The sequence below is a fragment of the Sabethes cyaneus genome, chromosome 1 (assembly GCF_943734655.1).
Source record: "Sabethes cyaneus chromosome 1, idSabCyanKW18_F2, whole genome shotgun sequence".
Taxonomy (NCBI): Eukaryota; Metazoa; Arthropoda; class Insecta; order Diptera; family Culicidae; genus Sabethes; species Sabethes cyaneus.
In genome coordinates this window covers 40547108-40566275 of record NC_071353.1, presented here as the reverse complement: position 1 = coordinate 40566275, position 19168 = coordinate 40547108, and the positions used below count along the sequence as shown (strand labels likewise).

The 19168-nt window shown below is 42.0% G+C and overlaps 1 protein-coding gene across 1 annotated transcript; it reads right to left on the bottom strand.

Moving 5' to 3' along the window:
• Positions 1-7395: 7395 nt before the first annotated feature.
• Positions 7396-13099, bottom strand: LOC128732961 (protein fork head). Its single transcript, XM_053826454.1, has one exon. The coding sequence runs from the start codon at positions 11338-11340 to the stop codon at positions 10030-10032; it is 1311 nt and encodes a 436-aa protein (XP_053682429.1). The 5' UTR covers positions 11341-13099; the 3' UTR covers positions 7396-10029.
• Between the last annotated feature and the right edge of the window lie 6069 nt (positions 13100-19168).

The window sequence follows — 19168 nt, the reverse complement described above, 5'->3', positions numbered from 1 at the left end:
TGTACGTGCTTTGATTGATTGCTTTTCAAAAGGTGATCACTTCTCCCAATGTCTCGGAAAGTTATGAATATTTATTCAGATGGACTCGCGTCGCGAGTACCCCATTATCCATTGTTGTTGTTATTAGTTCCGATGTACTGGCGAGGCTAGAGTGGGCGAACCAGTTTGTAATTTTGGAGTCATACAAAAACTATTAGTGATTAACTACGGCACTAAAGGCAACAAATGCTGCATGAAATTTGGCTATATTGTGCCCAGTCGAGTTTGTTAACATTCAAATGATGCTATTTTCAAAGCCAGACCCGCTATCTAGGTTCAAGCCAGTCATAACTGGACATGTTCAGGGGACTCCGGGAATCCCCAGGGAACTGGCCAGTTTCGAACATGAACAAAACTCGTCATACGACATCTCGAATCACACTAAACTCTAGCAAAGATCTATGTAAGTCTAACTTACAGTTATAGGACCACAATGACCAATTCCGAACATGGTTTTATTATAAAAAATATGCCATATAGTGTTGTTCAAGTTCTCCGTGGGTTTCCGGAGTCCCTCGAATATGTCCAGATACGATCAACGTGGCCCTGGATATTAAATTTGGCTTCGATTGAACTAGTTTTCGAGTTCCAGTGTGGTTTAAGGCATAGTATGATGAGCTTTTCATCATGTTCAAAGCTGACCACTTGCCTGGAAGGCCAATGTTCCAATGTTCTAGTTTTTGAATTCTAATGTAATTTGAGGTGTTGCATGACGTGGTTTGGTTTAGGCCAGGTCGCAAAGTGCTAATTTCAGCTTAAGGATCACTGAAGTCGGCACATTTCCGGTTGATTTGAATTGAATTCAAAATTCAAACCCTGTAAAATGGTCGCCAATGTGTATTTACAGCAGAAAAAGTAATACCGACTACGGTGTACCTTGGCTTGGGAAGCAACCTGTCCTATAAAATTTTAAACGGGCGTAACTCGAAAATTTGTCCAACGATTTTTATTTAAATTTCTCTTAGAGCTATAGGAAAGCAATACAAACCGACTGCCATTCATCATTTTGATGGCTTGGTCATTGGAATACCGCGTACTAGTTTAAAACAGTACACTTGGTGACTGGGAATTATCGCGCTAAGTGTCAAGTTGAGCTGCGTCGAAACTAAAATTTAGTTTTTGTCACAATTCATATATTGGATTACTGAATAACCCATAGCCCATACATCACATGGTTTGTTGAAAGGAAAATTAGAACTAAATGAACTCATAGCTTCACTTGAAGATAAGCAATCGATTTGAAACTGTTTAGGTGCAAGGTGCAACACTGGTAGAGCAATTCTGCTGTAGCCACCAGATCGGTGACATCCCTATATGAATGCGCGGGGTTTGTTTGTAACACAAATTTTGAACCCGCCTCGTTTCAAGCCCACGACAAATCTTGCCTTGGATAAGGAAGTGTTCGTGAAGCGTACGCTTCAGCTTAGGTTAGGTGAATATGTATTAGTTTTAGCTTCGTGTAAAGCGTGAGGGAGGCGAGTTGTGATTCTAATCAGAAAACCATGGCTTCCTGTCAGGACCCTGATAGCAGCGCCCAGTGAGTTGTTCGAGTTAAGACCGAATCCGACATCTTCTTTTTCCAGCTTTGATCGTGGCCACTTACCCATAGTCAAGCGTGTATGCCTAACCTGAATTCACAACATTTCCGGCCAAACGACATTTTCAACAAGTGAGGAAAGGAAGACAAGGAAAAAGGAAACGGATAAAGTGATAGTTTTTGGGCTTAATCGAAAATTATTTATATTGTTAGTGCCATTGGTAGGATGTTTGGCATTATCAGATCAAAATAATTCATAGAAGACAACTCAAGCACTGAAGGGTCCAATTATGGTTGCTTTACCCAAAGGTTTTGCACGCTGGCGTTACGAATAAACGCGGCCCACACATTTGACATCCATCCGTGTTTTGTTCTGTTAGTCGAATTTTGCGAAAGTGATATACATTATTTTGAGTAAAACGTCTCATTTGTGTCCAGCAGAGTTTCCCTCCAAATTACTTCGAATGGCAGTTTTTCCACTTTTCTGACCTGCCATTAACAATATTTACTTTCATTATTTTAGCCCACATTCTAAATCCATGTTAACAAAACACCGGTAGACGTCGAAGAAGTGAGGTTATGTTAGCCCGTGCAAAACGCTATTGAAGCCCTTTAGAGTGACAGCTGAGAATAATGGTGTCTCAGATGGTGCGACTGTACTCTGAGGCAATGCAACTTCGCTTACATTTCATAAAACAAAAGACGTATCTCATCGTAAAGTCGCTCTATTCTGGTGCTACCCTAAAGTCTACCAAAAGCTCTGAGGTTAGTTGCTAAACCGACGCGTCAGAGCAGGGAACATTTGCTAAAAAGAAACTGCAGCGTCAAAAGTGTCAGTGCAAAAAAAAGCAAAATTAAGACCAACGGAATTAGCCAAATAGTATACTCTTAGCAGTTCTAGTTGCAACAAAATACTTGTAACTAAAGTTGGTCATATAACAGCTGTCATAACTGCCTAGTAGAGACAGTGCTAGAAGGGACGAACCATGGCAAATCTAATACATATTGTGAGTTTCATTGAAAGTTATCCACCGCTCAACTCCATACTGAAATGCTCTTTCATGGTTGCCGGCTCGATTTTGATATTATTGGAAGAAATTACACAGAAATCGTAAAATTTTAGTTGCTTTGGCGTCACAGTTATGTGAACAACATATTTATTTACAATATTCAGGGAACAGTTCCAGCGCGGTGTTTGCTTCAAGCGCGGTGTTTCCTTTAGACCGCGTTTAGCATTGGGCAATGCTCCCAATATTATAAGTGTCTTCTTTCGTCTGTAACCAAAATCAGGCCCCTGACAAGACACCATATTTTCGTGGTAAGAAGCGCAGCTCGCTCGCTGCATGCTTTGTACGAAGCTGTAACTAATACCACATAACCCCGAGCTGGTGCGAGTACCTCATGAGCATTGTCAATTGGGCAGTAAATTCTGTGCTGCTGGCCCGCAAACGAAGTTCTTGTTATAAAAATAGCAACATGTCAGTGCCCTGGTGAAAGCCCCCCAAAAAAAGCGCAGTAAGCGAAAACTCTAACCAATTATGTCAGTTTGCAGTCAAGACAAGCATCAGTAACGTAGTTGGATTTAGCGTTACAAGTACATTTAGGCTGATTACAAACCTGATTACCGAGAAACGTTGTGATAAACGGTGAAAAATGCAGAGTCGTCGCGAGGAACATGATAGAGATTGAATATGACTGATAGGCTTTGGACCTGTCTGCTTCCTACAGAGTGAAGAAAGCAGCGAGAACTCAAGAACTGCAAACTGAAAGTCGGAAGTGAACGGCTGTATTGTGCAATCCAGGCAGTCATATTGCAGTTATAACCTGAAAAGAAGGAGTATAGTTCTCTCCAACCCGGTGATCAAAATTCTCATGCCGGTTCTTGTTCCACAACCCGAGGTTGTTGCAAGATTTTGCAGGGTTTTGCGAATGGCCCTCCACAACGAACAACTTTGCAACTTTCAGATCTTGGACAAATTTCGAGAATTCAACTTATAGATCCGCCATCTCTTTGCGTACTTCAAGGCAGCGTACAATTCAGTAAAGCGAAATGACTTGTGGCGGATTATAATAGGACTCCGCCTCTTGTTCTGATAATAAATAACAGAAGTTGGCGCAAGTGTTTCATCATGCGACATGCGATAGACTATGCCTGAAACTATCAATGTTTCCCTGTTGAATACAACAGATGTCGTTACTTCGTAGCGTATATTGTACATTTGCGTAACAGCTGAGTTTTGCGCGATAATAAATTTACTGAACACAACAACCTTACTCTGTCATGCATCTCAGTTTCTTTTGTGTTTATCGCTAATCGCAATATAACCTTTGACACCTGAACCAATAAATAGTTGGTAAACATTGTTTTTATTTATTGCGTTCATGTTGCGAAATTTAATTTTTTCGAATTGAAATGTCGCAAACATATCAGCTCCTGGCTCTCGGCCAGGTTTTTCATTAAGCCTTATAAATGTATCTTTATAGGGCTTTAGCTTTTCAGGGTTCTCGGATGACTGGTAGTACACTCAAAATAATCCACACGTCCTTTCCACGTGAAAAATCACGTAAATTTCTCTACAGGGATTTACATGACTTTCAGCTGATTGTTGTTGGAAAAAATAATAACATCTATCTGATTTGCACGTTAACGCATTAGTATGCGTGCGAACTACCTGAAAATCACGTAAATAGTACAGGAAAAGCTGGATGGAAAATATTCACATAACTTTTCAGGTAACTTCGACGTGAAATATATTTTGAGTGTAAGATACTATGGAGAGGTATAGGAAATGTTTGTTTTTTCTCAAAATTAGGCAGAAGTCATGAAAATTAAGAATAACAGAGTAACTGCACCAGAAATAAAATATGATTAGTGATTGTTTTTTAGGTAGGTAAACATAAATAAGTGAGAAATTTTGATTTTACTACCACTAGAAAAGCGCCATCTCTTGAAAAGAAACGGTTCGTATAGTGTCATATATGGGTTTTCAACGAAACTGATGAGACTGATCAAAGGTGGGATGACCAGCAAATCACAAATCATATATCAATGAATAAAAATTAACATAAATATCTCTGAAAAAATTCGAAATCATACAAAAAGCTCAATACAGAGCAAGTTGATATTAAATCCACTGACGAACTGACACAGAAAATCCTTTAAAAACCATCGTCCTGCACAGTTTGCTTGCACCACTAGCACCCTCTGTTATGCATGTTGCGGAACAGCTTGCATTTGCAGGGTTTTATGCTGCAGGGTTTTGTACATTTGAATGGTTTTACACTGAAAACTCAAAGCAACACTTGCGCGCCGCGGTGTGGCCATGTTGTGAAACATGCTTTTTTGAAAAATGAGTGGTTTTTGATTGGATGATGGAATTATCGCGAGTGTCTCGTCTGTTTGTCTGTGTTAAATCGTATAAGATGAAAGCAACTAACATGCATACGAGATTCTAAACAGAGTCATAGATCAATATGCAACCAGTCACGTTTACGATTATTCCTCAGCATCCACGTTCATTACCTTAAAAATAGTGTGAATATGTAAACTTGTATAATGCAACTTTGATGGTTACATATACGTGTGTAATTTTTCATTGTAACCTTATTTTACTATTAATTTACACATCAAAATGCTAGCTGGGAGATTTCACACCAAGTATCAGGATAGTGGATAACTCTGTTGAAGTCTTATATGCTCCTAGGATTTGCGGATGACATCATTATCATCGATGCTAACCATAGAGCAGTATAAGAGACTTTCAGAGCTAACTAGAGCAGTAGAAGAGGGGTAAAAGCCTCAGGAAAGAAGTTACGAGAATTGAATACGTCATAAACTTTACCAAAACGAAGTATACGATGGCTGGTGAAGAGCGTGATAGCCCGTCGGGTGTTAGTGCCGCAGGTGGAGGTGTTAGATGGAGATACTTTTGAAGTGGTTAGCGAATTTGTTTACCTTGATACACTAGTGACATGTAACAATTGTGTTAGCCGTAAGCTAAAATTCTGCAATCTGCAAGTTCACATAATCCCTGTAGTCTACAAGACACTGAATCTCCTGGTGGTACTCTACGGCCACCAAATGTTGACGCTGAAAGCGAGCGACCTTAGAACTCTTGGTGTCTTTAGGCGAAAACCCCTGCGATCGATTCTAGGCGGTGAACTGCAGTTTCAACTGGTGCTCCAAGCGGTAAAATCTAGTTAGTAAAACGCGGCAAGCTGAAATGGACCTGCCACGTGGCGAGAATGCCAGATATACCTCCAGCGGAGACAGCATTCGTTAGTGAACACGAAAGAGGCCGACGATTTCAAGACATACCCCGCACTCGTCGGATTAACGTTTAACTATTTTAAAAGTTAAACTAAAGTTGATTTTGGAAAAACATTTTTGAGAGTGTTAGTGTTTTAATCTTGAATATCAGAAAGTAAGAAATCATTTTCCATTTAATTGGAAAAAATTCTTGCCTAGTCATAAAGTAATATTGTTCTTTTTGAATCTACAATTGCAAACTATTGCTTAGAAATGACCATTTCTCAGCAGAACCTATATCATAAGACCAAGCCGAAATTGGAAACGAGCGATAAAAAATTGCCTCGTAATGAAAACAACTAAATGTTTACAGTTAGTTGGAGAATATTTTAGCGATGGGCGAACGGCTCACGAGCCGTCTAAATCGACCCCCCGGCACGTCGCCATTTTGCTGTGACTGCAGCTGAAATGTTAAAAACACTGGCCGGGAAGTCACTTGACTTCATAGAAATTCTTTGGAGCGGCCATTGTTGTTTGGGGTCCCAGCATCGAGGTGCCCATCAGTATGGGGGTACTGTCAAATCATATGTAAGAATGTATTGGTGACAGCGGGTTGGTGTCAGTGAACTGGTTTACAAGTGGAAGCGTTCAAAAGAACGGCTGTAGTGAAGGAATCACAGTTCTTCAAACGTATCCGAAAGTGTCACGAACTTTGGTTCGCGAATCATTATTTTTACCGAACTGTCAACTAGGCGGACAAATGAACCGTGAACCCAAGCGTGAACCACAAGTTGCTCATTTGAATCGGTTGGCGGCAGCAACTGAAACGGTTCAGAACTGCTCACACAAAAGAGACGTTTTGACGGTTTTGCCCAACTCTAGAATATTGTTTTCAATATTTATTTATTTAATTCCTTTTGGCCGGCCGCCAGCACAGCTAGGGCTATATGGGATGTTTTCAATATTGTCATTGTATATTGTTTGAATCTCAAACATAGCTACAATTTCGACAAACAAGGTCCGGTCGACTTAAGCTTGACGGATTTCTTTTAATAGTATATTTAAAAACCTGACCGTCCCTCATTTTGCAGGTGTAGGGGAACTGTGGGTAAAACCAATACCCTAATCATTTTCACAGAAATTCCATATTTGTACGTCAATTATTGTTCAACAAACCTCCCAGAATCTTAGTTTAACTCAAAATACTTCATTCCACGAGGTCTGTTTGATACATATTTTGAATGGTTTTGATATATAATGGAAAAGAAACCTAACAAGCAGCAGTGCGGGTAAACTCGACATCTTGTCAGGGCAAAACCGACACCTTATAAATATCAAGTGAAATCTTTTCTTAAAAAAACACCTAGCGACAGCGAGCAGGAATCAACCCCTCCACCTCCTTCACCACTGATTTTTCATATATCATCAAATTCGCCTTTTTTAATTCAATGGTCAATAGCATTTTTGACATTTTTCACTTGTTTTGCGGCCCAGACTCTCAGCACAAAGCTTGTACCGGTTTGATGCTCACTAAAAGTATCGATTTTACCCCGAATAGACTCAAAATTAAACAAAGCAGACTAAAGAATAATCGCTGATAAATCAAGGATGCAAAATACATCGAATTTTTACAAATTTTTCCTACTAAAACACTTAAATTCCACTTGCGAAATTATACAAGGACTGTTTCTTCACTGCTTACCGGTCTTGTTTTGCTGTTTTTTTATAGCTATGGAACTTTGGTGGTATAAAAATGCTCGAAATGTAAGAAATAACAAGTGTAAACAGAATGTTTTAGACGATTTGCAAAAAAACAGCTTATAACTTAAAAAACCGAGGGGTGTGGGTTTTACCCACAGTGTCGGATATATTCGGGTTCCTCTATTTTGATTCTGGCAGTTACTCTATAGTTATGAAAATGGCGTCCAAGTAAGAGAAGCAACGCATCAAAATTTCACTCGCGTTTCGCTAAAATCCAAACTTCTCGCACGTTGAGTTGGGAAAATCATTAAAAGTGGCCAAATCAACCGTCACCATCGTAATAAAAGCAATTGAGGAACGGTTGTCGACAGTCAGAAAGCTTGGATTCGGGGGAAATCGAAAGCTTCCACGCGGAACCTCAACCGCTCTGTTCAAGATGTCGCAAACAAGATGAGAGTGTCGTCTACAACCGTGCATGGAGCTACAGAAAGAGCCGATTTGTCGATTTATAAGAAGGTTACTTACTAACACCCCTATTTTGCATTTTGATCGACTTGTTTCGAACGATTTGTTTTGCCCGTTTGATTTCGCTGGCGGAATGAAGAATAACATTCACATTCGTTCGAAATACGAAATAAGGGTAAAATCTCAACAATAGAAAAAAACAAGAAACTTAAAAAACGAGAGCGGATACTGACGATTGCATGGTGAAGGAAGACCAAATCTGCGTCAAGGCAGATTTCTAAAAGCTTGCTGGGAAGAAGTTTTATATGGCAACTGGAAATAATTTCCAAGCATATCAATCTGTCGAAGTAATATTTGGTTTAGCAGGATGTTTCTAGCAGTGGCTTGAAAAAGTATTTTCGCTACAACTGGAACCATAAACCAGAAAATGCCTGAAAACGAATAACCAATAAAATATTCACAGCCATTCTCGAAACAACATCGTGCTGTTCCGTGCTGTTTTGGCCGGATTTGGCATCCTGCCAATACGGAACTAAGGCTTTGGAGTGATATACCGCCAATTACATGCAAGTTGTACCTAAAGGCAAGATTCCTCCCAGCACGCCAGAGCACCCATAAAAAAATATTGGGCTATCGTCAAGCGGAACTTGAAGACAAGTAACAAAGCTATCTTAGATTGAGATTAGCTATTTTAGATGCTTTTAAAGTTTAGAAAAAATCAAAAAGTTAGGAAAAATCACAACACATTTTAAGCAGATTCGCACCATTTCAAGTTTTGTTAAACAATTTCCGCTTTGTTAATAGGCTTGTAATAATATGCAGTACGTTGATACCATCGGCATCGCCGTAGCAAGATGATACTCCGTTCTAATCCACCTCAACGTTCACCACGGTGCGTACAGCAAACAGAACCACCCTAGGCCGGGTTGTCTGTACGTAGGAAGCTTTCTAACCGCCGATCAGCATCCACCGCAGGCCGCGCCGTCCGTCGGCCGGTGACGATCGATTCCAGCGACATTCGAGAAAGAAGCAATGGCAGACGGGCGCGAGGAACGGGGAAAACGGTGATGACCTCAATTGAGGAGTCAGCAGCCGCCACGCCGCAGCCAACGAAAGACAACGAACGTGTCTCATTGCGGCACAATTCATTCCGGTCACCGGGCCGGCAGGGGGGAAACCAGCGGAAAAGCGGTGACGGGCGAGGGCAACCGCGGAACAAGATGAAGTGTGCTTATTTCGAAACCTGTACGTAGGGTACGTAAGTACGAACGTGCAAACGAACGAGAGAATCAATTAAAAGCCCGACCTTTACGAGCTGAGACTCGAGTTGTTCAGTAGCCCTCTTGAAGACGCGCTTCGGTGATGTTTTCCATAATGGAAATGGATGCGTGCTTTATTGATTCCAAGCTCGTCGGTAGCCGTTGGGAGCAGGCTATACGAGGAAGCTGCGAGAGGGAATCTAGCGGTGAATGGTAATCGATCGATTGAAGTCAATAGGCGGTTCAGAAATGTTGCTATATCAATTGGGTCTCGTTACTTGTAAACAACTATCATATGGGACACTGTTGCGAACACTGGCTGAGCATGGGCAAGCAATGAGGCAGTCCCAGAAAGGTGACTTGCGGTTTCGCTTGATCGCCGTGCGAGGGCGCGTTTTTGGCGCGTGGTACCACTCCAAAAATTTTCGGAAGCTCATTCAACCCAACCAAACTGATCACTCTCTTTCTATCTACACTTCTCTTCGTCTGCTATGTACAACAACAGTGTTTATTTTTTGTCCTGTTCTCTATCCTAGCGTGGGAGGTTTATTTTACAAACTTTATTACCTTGCTGTTTAGAATTGAAAATGATGGACAGTGTCGGAAATGCTGTGGCAGGCGGGCCTGCTGATTGGGTTACCGTTATGCTGGAAGCCGCCACCGACCGTCGGCTGGGTAAACTGGTGCATGTTGGCGTTCGGATGAGTGTTGCTGTTGCTGCTACCGCCGCTGCAGTTGTAGTAGTTCTTTAGCTTCACTTATGCCAACGGATACTGATGTCACAAGCTGGTAGTTCCAGCGGATGAATGGTGGTAACCGAGACTCTGGTGATAGTAGGAATCCTGTCCGAGCGCTGCCGCGGCCGCGTGCGAATTTTGCAGTGGACTAAGTCCATTGTAACCGGCGTATTGGCTCATGTCGTACATTTTGATGTCCGCTTTCGACTCGGCTGGCAGCAATCGGGTTATGGAGAACGGATGACTAGAGGGCGTATAGCCGGAGGGTTCCTGCTTCAGATGCATCGAATGATAGTCGCCAAGCAGCGACGGATGGCACCGGTTAACCATGGCGGTCAATTCCTCTTGCTGGAGCTGCTGATGATGGGAACCATGCTGCGGGTGAGATTGCTGAGCCAGACAGGCTAAATCAGTGGTGGCGTGAAGCATGGCCAAGGCGTCAACCTCTTTGCCATGAGCGGCATTCAACATTCCGTGCGTATCGGACGATATTTTCGGCTCCCGATGGTGATGGTGATGATCATCGTGAGAGTCCTTTTTGTCAGGGCTGGTTGCTCCCAGACTGTGCGAGGGACTTTTGTGCATCGAGCGAAGAACTTCTTTCTTCTCGTCCTTGAATCGTTTCTGTCGCCGAAGGTAACAGCCATTCTCGAACATGTTACCCGAGTCGGGATGCAGCGTCCAGAAGGAACCTTTGCCGGGTTTGTCCGGAGTACGGGGCACTTTGACGAAACAATCGTTGAAACTAAGCGAGTGTCGGATCGAATTTTGCCATCGCTGTTGATTCTGTCTATAGAACGGAAACAGATCCATGATGAACTGATAGATTTCGGCTAGAGTTAACATGCGATTCTGGCTATTGTTGATGGCCATCGTGATCAGAGAGATGTACGAGTACGGGGGTTTAGCGGCGGTGTAATTCCTTCGGTAGATGGCTGCCGGTTTTTCTGTCCGTACCCGTTGTAAAGCTGCCGAATTGGGAGAACCCGGGTCTCCAAGTACTTCTCGACTGCCAGCGACGCTTGAATAACCACCCATAGCAGACATTGTACTCATGCTATTACCGCCCATGCAAGAGCCCATATTTGGAATCGGCGATCCCATTGAACTGTAACCGATCGGAGTCGAAGCTAGGCAATTGCCGGGCATAGAATTCATAGCGGCTCCCATTCCTCCCATTCCGGGATTGCCAAGCACTGACGCTCCGAAGGTACCACCTTGCGGAGAAACCGATGACATTCCGCCGACGGTCATTCCCATGCTGTTCATACTGTACGTCGACGTCATAGGACTCATATTTCCGCCGGCCATACTCGTACTGTTGATGGACGTTTCCGGGTAAAGTTTTTGCATTTTCACTTCACTGAGTAATCGTTTTGGGTCTTCCTAAAATACTTCAATACTACAAGCTCTTAGTTTGTTTGCTACGTTTCTCCCTAAGCTGAGCATACAAACAAATCAATCAAAATCACTTTCGAATACAAATTTTTCGACCAGCACTAGATCAATCATCTCATTCAATCGCTCAATTTCTCAGTATTCGAGTATTCGATTCACATTCCTCTTCACCGGCAAGTTTAATCACCCAAAATAGTTTATCACCTCCCAACGGGTCAGTCGTTATCTACGGTGAGCATTTTGTTGTTTGCTATGCATTCACACACCTATCACTTGGGGTATTCCTTCGATATTCGGATCCTGTCACACAGGACACACTGCCCAAGACTCTGTTTAAAATTCAATAATAAACACAAACAGTTCACCACGTCCGTTCCTTTCTGTTCCTTGCACTGCTTCGAAAACCGTCACTTCGGAACTTGGCCGGATCTTGAACGACACACTAGAACGAGTCTACCGAGCACTAATCGGCCAGCGTCAAAGCCTGGTCACCGTCGAGATGTTCGAAACCGAGTTTTGTGTGGACACAAAAACTTAACTAGCACCCGCTCCGTCGCTGGAACGGCAAAAGTCCTTCGTTTTCGTCAGCCTTTAGCTAGCAAACATCGTTTACGTACACACTTCGAATCCTGGGGGGAATTTCAACAGGTTCGTCATCGACGTCGCCGTCACACTCTTGAGGATTAAGGCTTAAGCGTTTTCCTGGGTGCCACACCAGCTTGGAAGCAGCTCCTTCCCTTAGCTCGGTTCAATGTTGACTCGTTGCAACCCAAACACCAGTGTCGTTTTACTGATTGAAAAAGCAAATATGTGCGCTTCAGTCGATGGCACTCTCTTTCGGACCGCGCGTTGTCGACGTCGTCGTAGTCGTCGTTGTCGGCGCTGCTCCGGTTCGGGATTTTACGTCCTTCAACCACTACAACTGCTGCCTCCCGAAGGACTCCGTTGCGTTGGATGCGTCGTGCGTGCGGTCGAATGTTCGTCTGTATGAGTGCCGAAATATCCCCCGAAAGTGCTCCAATGAACCACCACACTGAGCGTAACTTTTTCACATACGCCAAATGGCCGGTCTGTCGGGGAGCATCAGAAACGTCAAAATTCACTTCAATTGCCGCCTCCCACAACGAAACACCCGTGGCAGCCACTCACTCACGTTGGTACTCACTCCTATCTTCTTCTTTTTTTTCAACCGCCCGTCGATCGGACAGAAACTCCTGGTTTATTCGCAAAAAGACTAAGCTACGCGCGCTGCGGAAAATTTCGCCTTCAATCGAGGAAAATCCGCTTCGCAATTCCAGAAACAGCGCACTAGAATTCCCGTGGAAAAGCGTTAGCTCGCGCGCGCGGGAGCTTTATTGTTATATTATGTTTATATATTATAATGTTGTACAAACTTTGTCTGCCTGCCTCTCCGGAATAACAAGATGTGACTGTTTGCAGAGGGGAATAACTACTATTTGGCTTTCAAACAATATTCGACTGAAGTGCCCAACTAAACTTTAAACACACATCCTCTTGCGTGACGGAATGAGTACGGACAGGCCGTGGCAGTATTGGTGCAGTCCGTATTAACAACACGTTATCCAATCTCGCGCCCGGGTTGTGCACCTTGAGAGCGACCGCAATGGATGCTAACGTTGCATCTCTCTCACACTCGCCCAGTCTCAGCGGACACACAACAGTGTCAGCCAATCGCAGCTGGCACACAGCAGAAAATGAGCCTCAAACAAAGAACGCCAAACTCACCACCGAACCGCAGTCTTATTCACCACTGAAACAGCGCTCACCAACACACTGGTCGCACTGTATTGTAAGCCAATGCAGGCTCACTCTCGCAGCGATAACCAGAGATAGACGCAAATGAGGCGGAGCTAATCAAAGCGGTCGGGTAACTTCACTGCTGGATCTCGCTTCGTTCGCTTTATGTCCTGGATCGTGTGAAACAAGGATAGCATTCAGCAGCGCAACAAAGACAGAGAATGCTGACGCATGCTCCTTACCGCTCGCTTCATCGATTACAATCAGCAAAGGATGGAAACCTTCCTGGAATCAGGAGCGCCAGTCTCCCGAAGGATCGATGTGGTAAGCATTTCCGATCAAATTGGACAGTCGAAAAAGCGTTACCCCACCCTTACACTCTGCCCTCGATTTACTCCTTATCCTGCAAATCAGTGCGACCATCCGATGGGGCTTCGTTTCGGCATTGCCTGCAGAGCAGGCCATCTTTGACATGGTTTCCTCATCTTCCACAGGGGTGTCCGGTTTGCGCGGATTGGGGTAGATTGACAGGCCACTCGCCCGAGCAATTTCACCACCCACAATCGCTACCACCATGTGTGTCAGCAGTCGTCTGTTCTCTAATTGACATTTTATCGGAAAAACAGAGCCAGTCGAAAACCATTCGACTGGATGGAGCCTGCTGCTCGGTCGTGCACCGTGGGTGACACTGTTCCGAACCAAAGAAAACCACGACAGGCTACAAATTTTTGGCCGGCCAACCGGCGAGTGGCATGCCGAAATTCGATACCGTCATTGTGACACCCAGATCGCTGCTGCCCGGGTGTGAGCGCAAAGAACCGTCAGCCTCGGCTGAAGTCCACCAGGATTCGAACAGAGAACTACCGCCGATGTGATATCCACTAATCGCCATTTAGATGCTGCTGCTGTTGCTATCGGTGAGCATGAATGTGTTAGGATCTATCGGCTCTAAAGTGCAAGTGACTAAATTCTTGATTTTTAAGCTAACAATAGCTGCTGGTTTTAAGGATTCTGAAGAAATGGTTTCAGGAAAATTTTAGTTGCGATTTAAACTGAGTTGAAGATTTGAGCATCGGTTCGATTTGAGTGTATTAGCTGAAAAATTCGATTTTTCTGTACTCTAATTTAAAAAATGTGGAAAATGCAAACGTGCCAAATGTACAATTGTTTGTGGTTGCGGTGGTTTTAAATATTTTTTTTGTTTTGTTAAAACTCCATTAAAAACACTAGCTTGAAATGCAGTTTCAACCTCGTTAAACTATCGATTTGATCTGGAATTGGATTTTTTACTGGATATGTAGTTAAAGTGTTCGCCGATTTCTTAAAATACGTATTTTAAGTGGTTATTCCGAACTAATTCAATAGAAGAAATTGGCAGCGAAAATACGTGATAAATTGAATAATGTTTTTACTAAAATCAAGTTATTAAATTTAAGCGGAAACGAACTGAAGCTTTGAATAAAATGTATATTGCACATGTTACAGATGAAATTACAATTTGCTACTACTAGTAGACTTATACCTTTTGTCTTTATCAAAAGAGGAAAATTCTTTGAATTATTAGCTAGCACGAGGCCTTAAATTCGTTTGCACCGATAAAGCAAACTTGATCAATATAAGTTCTCACCTTTTTGATAGTTCACCTTGTTGAAATTACTAGTTTTAGCAATCACTAATTACTGATTGCTAGTGGAAATCAGTACCTCAGAAATCTAAAACGCGATAGTGTTGTTTTATTTTTTTAATATCTAAAACTTTTAGAAGTCGAGAGCTTTGGACATTGCATTCCAAACGATGCTACGAATGTTCGTCCTAAATATTTTTTTTCTGCTGTAGGTATGCAAAATATACGTAAATAATTATCGAAAAAATGTAGCGATTATATTGAAGATATTATACATGTTGATTATTTAGCGTGAAAGTTATCTGATTTTTATCACAATTTGAAGGCAAATAATTTTACTTAATAAAGTTTGCAGTATAAAAAGGATCCGGTTTCAGCTTCTGCACAGTCCGCAATGAATACTAATGGATTTTTTGTCAGCTTCCGAATAAATACGGAATCTGAAATGAAATGTTCACCAGAATATTGAAAAAATAACATTTTCCTTTTAGTTTATTGAATATTTTAGCACTCCTTTACAAAACAAGCTTCGAGTACCTGGACGAATCTATGTTTAGAGCGTTCCAAATTATTACTTCTATTACACTCAATTATTCCTTTAAGTACATGCCAGTTATTATAATATTATGTCTTTGAAAGGATGCTATTCGAAAAATCAGACGGGTTGTGTTATAGACACGACCCCATGGTTGTTATAGGACAACATTAGACAGGTTTTTGCTTAGCCTGTGAGCCCATGTCTATAAACAAAAACAAATAGCATGAAAAGGGTCAGTTCCGGTGTAGTGGTTAGCATTCCCACTTCTTACGCCGGAGACCCGGGTTAAAATCTCAACCCCGCAGAAGTCACAAATGACTTAAGCTGTTAAAGTGACTATAACCTAAAAAAAAAAACAAATAACTTGAAAACAGTACTGTATTCTTCCTACATAATCACAATCGCAACTATTGTCAATTATTTATGCTTATCATAAAATCATGAGTTTCCGTATCCTTTAGAGCTAATTAACGTATTGTTGGAGCTCCAATGGGGTTTCCGCAAGGGTCAAACTGTACAAATAGCAACGCTTTGTGTGTGAGATGCCCTGGCAAGCACAGTCAATAAATAAGTACCTATTGTACTGCTTTTGCTGTATTTTTCTAACGTAGTTGACACTTTTTACTTTGCTTAAAGCTAAAGGAACACAGCATAAATATATTTTTCCAAATTTGCAGTCTGTGTGCAGTGCAATTGAGTTTTACATCGAAAAACGAATTTGAATTGATTTTTTTTGCGAAGTTATGGTTAGTCTTGTTCATGAAATCTCATCGAATTATTGAATACAGATCTTACAAAAATGTCAATGTAGAAATCTAAGTAAGAATTTAGCTGCTACTAATGAAATTAGATCTGCTTTTACCTGTTATATTGGATAACCATACCAAGGACAGGGTGAATCGAGCGATGAAACTTGGTTTTTTGTTTCAAGCAGATCTCTAGTGAAACGGTAACTTATCAACTAACAAGGAGTAATAATCCACATTCTCTCCAGAGCTTTCCAGCCGCAGCTTTCTTTGACACTATTTCGAAGGCGATACCTATATTACTTGTCAACCCAAGTGCTAATTCTATCCCAAGTAAAATTACGGGTTTTATTGCGTTCTTATTGCAGGTTCCATGACCAATTTTGGTCATAAAAACCTTCATAAAATTGTAATAAAACCTAAATTGTTGCTTGGGACGAGCCTATTACGTGTTACACCTAACTGCTGTGTAAGCTTAATATACGGGCTTAGTCATTACGCTCATGTTAGTCACCTCATGACATTCATTTGATGCTGACTTCATTATTTATTGCGGATTTTCGGCTTTCCAGTCATATTTATATTGAAAACGGCTTTTTTATACTGCCTGACGTTTCGGCCTTTGGTTTTGGCCTTTTTCAAAGGCCGAAACGTCAGGCAGTATAAAAAAGCCGTTTTCAATATAAAACTGACTGGAAAGCCGAAAATCCGCAATACAATATATGTGCTTCAGTCGATCTTAACAGCATAAATTCATTATTTATTTTCCTACCGTTTTTGTTCTCGCGTAGGCTCATCACATCGTGCTTTCCGTCAGTATTTTTTCAGAAGTTAGTACCATCCCAAAGACGTCGCCTCGAAAACCTCATTATCGTGTGCAAAAAAATACACTACAATGGTGTTGCGGATATTGTTCAGTATTTTGTGTAATAAAAACAGAGAAGGCAAGTATTTTCACTTTTGTCATCACGCATGCGTTGAAAGTTCGGTGTGACATTTGCTATAAGTGCAAGTAGCATGCAAAGCAAAGCCATGGGAATAAACGTCCTTCAGAACTTGACCCTTCTTTATCGACAGACTTCGCAGAGTACAGCAAAATTACTGGGCTAGTGCAAAGATCCTATTAATTCTGTAGCGGCAGCGCCCAGTCGAGATTCGAACATATGACAACTGGCTTGTTAGGCTAGCATCGTACCACGGAGTTAACTGGGCGGGCGAGTGCAAGTAGCAAGTCCAAGTAAATATGGCTTTTAACTGTAGCACCCTTCTAATCCGACAAATTCATAACCGGATTATCAAACTTCGATTACATTCAAGACGAGCAAAAGTAACGTAGTTGAACTTCATAGAGTTACATAGCATTAGCGTTACATGGCGTACATCCAATTTGCTCTCAGTTAGACGCGAGGCGACGCGCGGGGGTTACAGCTAGTAGCAACATAAAAGACTATTATAGACCTACCAGTAGCATTTGTCCGGTAAACAGTCTTCCCACCATTAATCCTCACACCAATAACCTATCTGATAGACAAAAGTAGACAATGGACACCACGAGTTAGAAATTTGAGATTAACAAACGGACCTTTTCAGGTCCACCATTGAAATTACCTTTAGCATTGGGAGACGAATTACTCTGCATTCGTAGTCCTACGTCAAGCCTGCGCCCGTGCCACTAGACATGGACTCTTGTACTTTTTTCTCTCTATAAGGATCTTCGGAGATAAGTGGCTGTAGACAAAAGGGGTGCTGACCGAGGACAGCTAATCAGGGCTAAATGAGGAAAAAACGCTTTGTTTTTGTATTATGAGAAATTCCAAACTGAAAGGCTGTGTTGTGAAGCCCGCATTCGTGTGGTCCAATTTTGTCCTGCGCGTTATTTTGTTCTAACGAACATACATGCATGAGCACTTCTTTCAGATTCCTTTTCAGATTTTGCCATACACTGCGATATGTTTTTGCAGTGTGCATTTAGTTATCAGCCACGGTCGTCGCTCACTCTCATTATTGCAACCCACCAGTTGATACCTATCATCGCTCACAAAGGCCCGCACTCTTACCCGCCTTTGAAAGCGAGGGCGTAAGATGAAGAAAAAAAGAAGTAATCTGTATCCATACATTCTAGTATGTCGCTTGCGCTGACGACCTGTTGATAGTTCGTGAGCTTTGGCTTCATGCGCGTGCTGTGCAGAAAGATGCTGTACACTCGCGAGTGTGTAGGTAGTAGAATGTATGCACACAGTACCAGCAGTTGTTTATCGTAGGCTTGCGTCAATGGAGTAAGTTTTGGGTGCTATGCTTCTTACACTCGCTCGCGTAAGATTTTCAATCATATCGAAAATAGATATACAATTCCTGAAAGACCAAAGGATGGTGGCCTCGGATAAAGAGGGAGGTCCAAATCGCGGTAGTCCCCGTCGCGAGTAGAATACTAGTTAAACTTTTCATTCGGTAGTTGACTACAATAGGCAGGGACGAGACACAATGTGTGTCTAAAAACTACAAGGTATACAGCCCTAAGGGTTGTATGAAAGGGTGACGTAGGCCTATGTTAACATTATATTGTAATATGTAGTTAACATGTTTCACTCGATGAAGTATTCCTTTATGTCAGATTATTAGAGCAAGGACAGACAGCATTTTTGGCATGTGAATGTTCATGAGTATTTATCGCCTCCAGCTTGGCTCATTAAAACAGTGAGCAGATGCGCTACGGAAACCGCTCGTGAGGTTCAGATCTTCGTTCGTTTCTTGTTAGTGATTGAATTAGCCAAAATTTCGTCTCGGAAGGCACATAATTGTCATGACATGACATCCTAGTAAATGTTTCAAGATAAATGTGAATATCATCTAATAATCCATCAGCCTTGGTGGCCTTCAGCATCAAGTAATAATTGAAGATAATATTGAATTTTATTTCAGTTGAAAATATCTCTTCGATGTATTAGCAACAGCAAACATTGTTTTAGGGAATTTTACAGTGTTATAACATTTTTTTTGTATTCCAAAAGGGCATTGGGTTAAAAGGCCACTGCGACAGTCTTAATGATCGTCTTTTGTGGCAGGCCCCGATTGCTGTACATGGTCAGCATAGTGTTATAGCTTAGTAGTTTGAAGGGA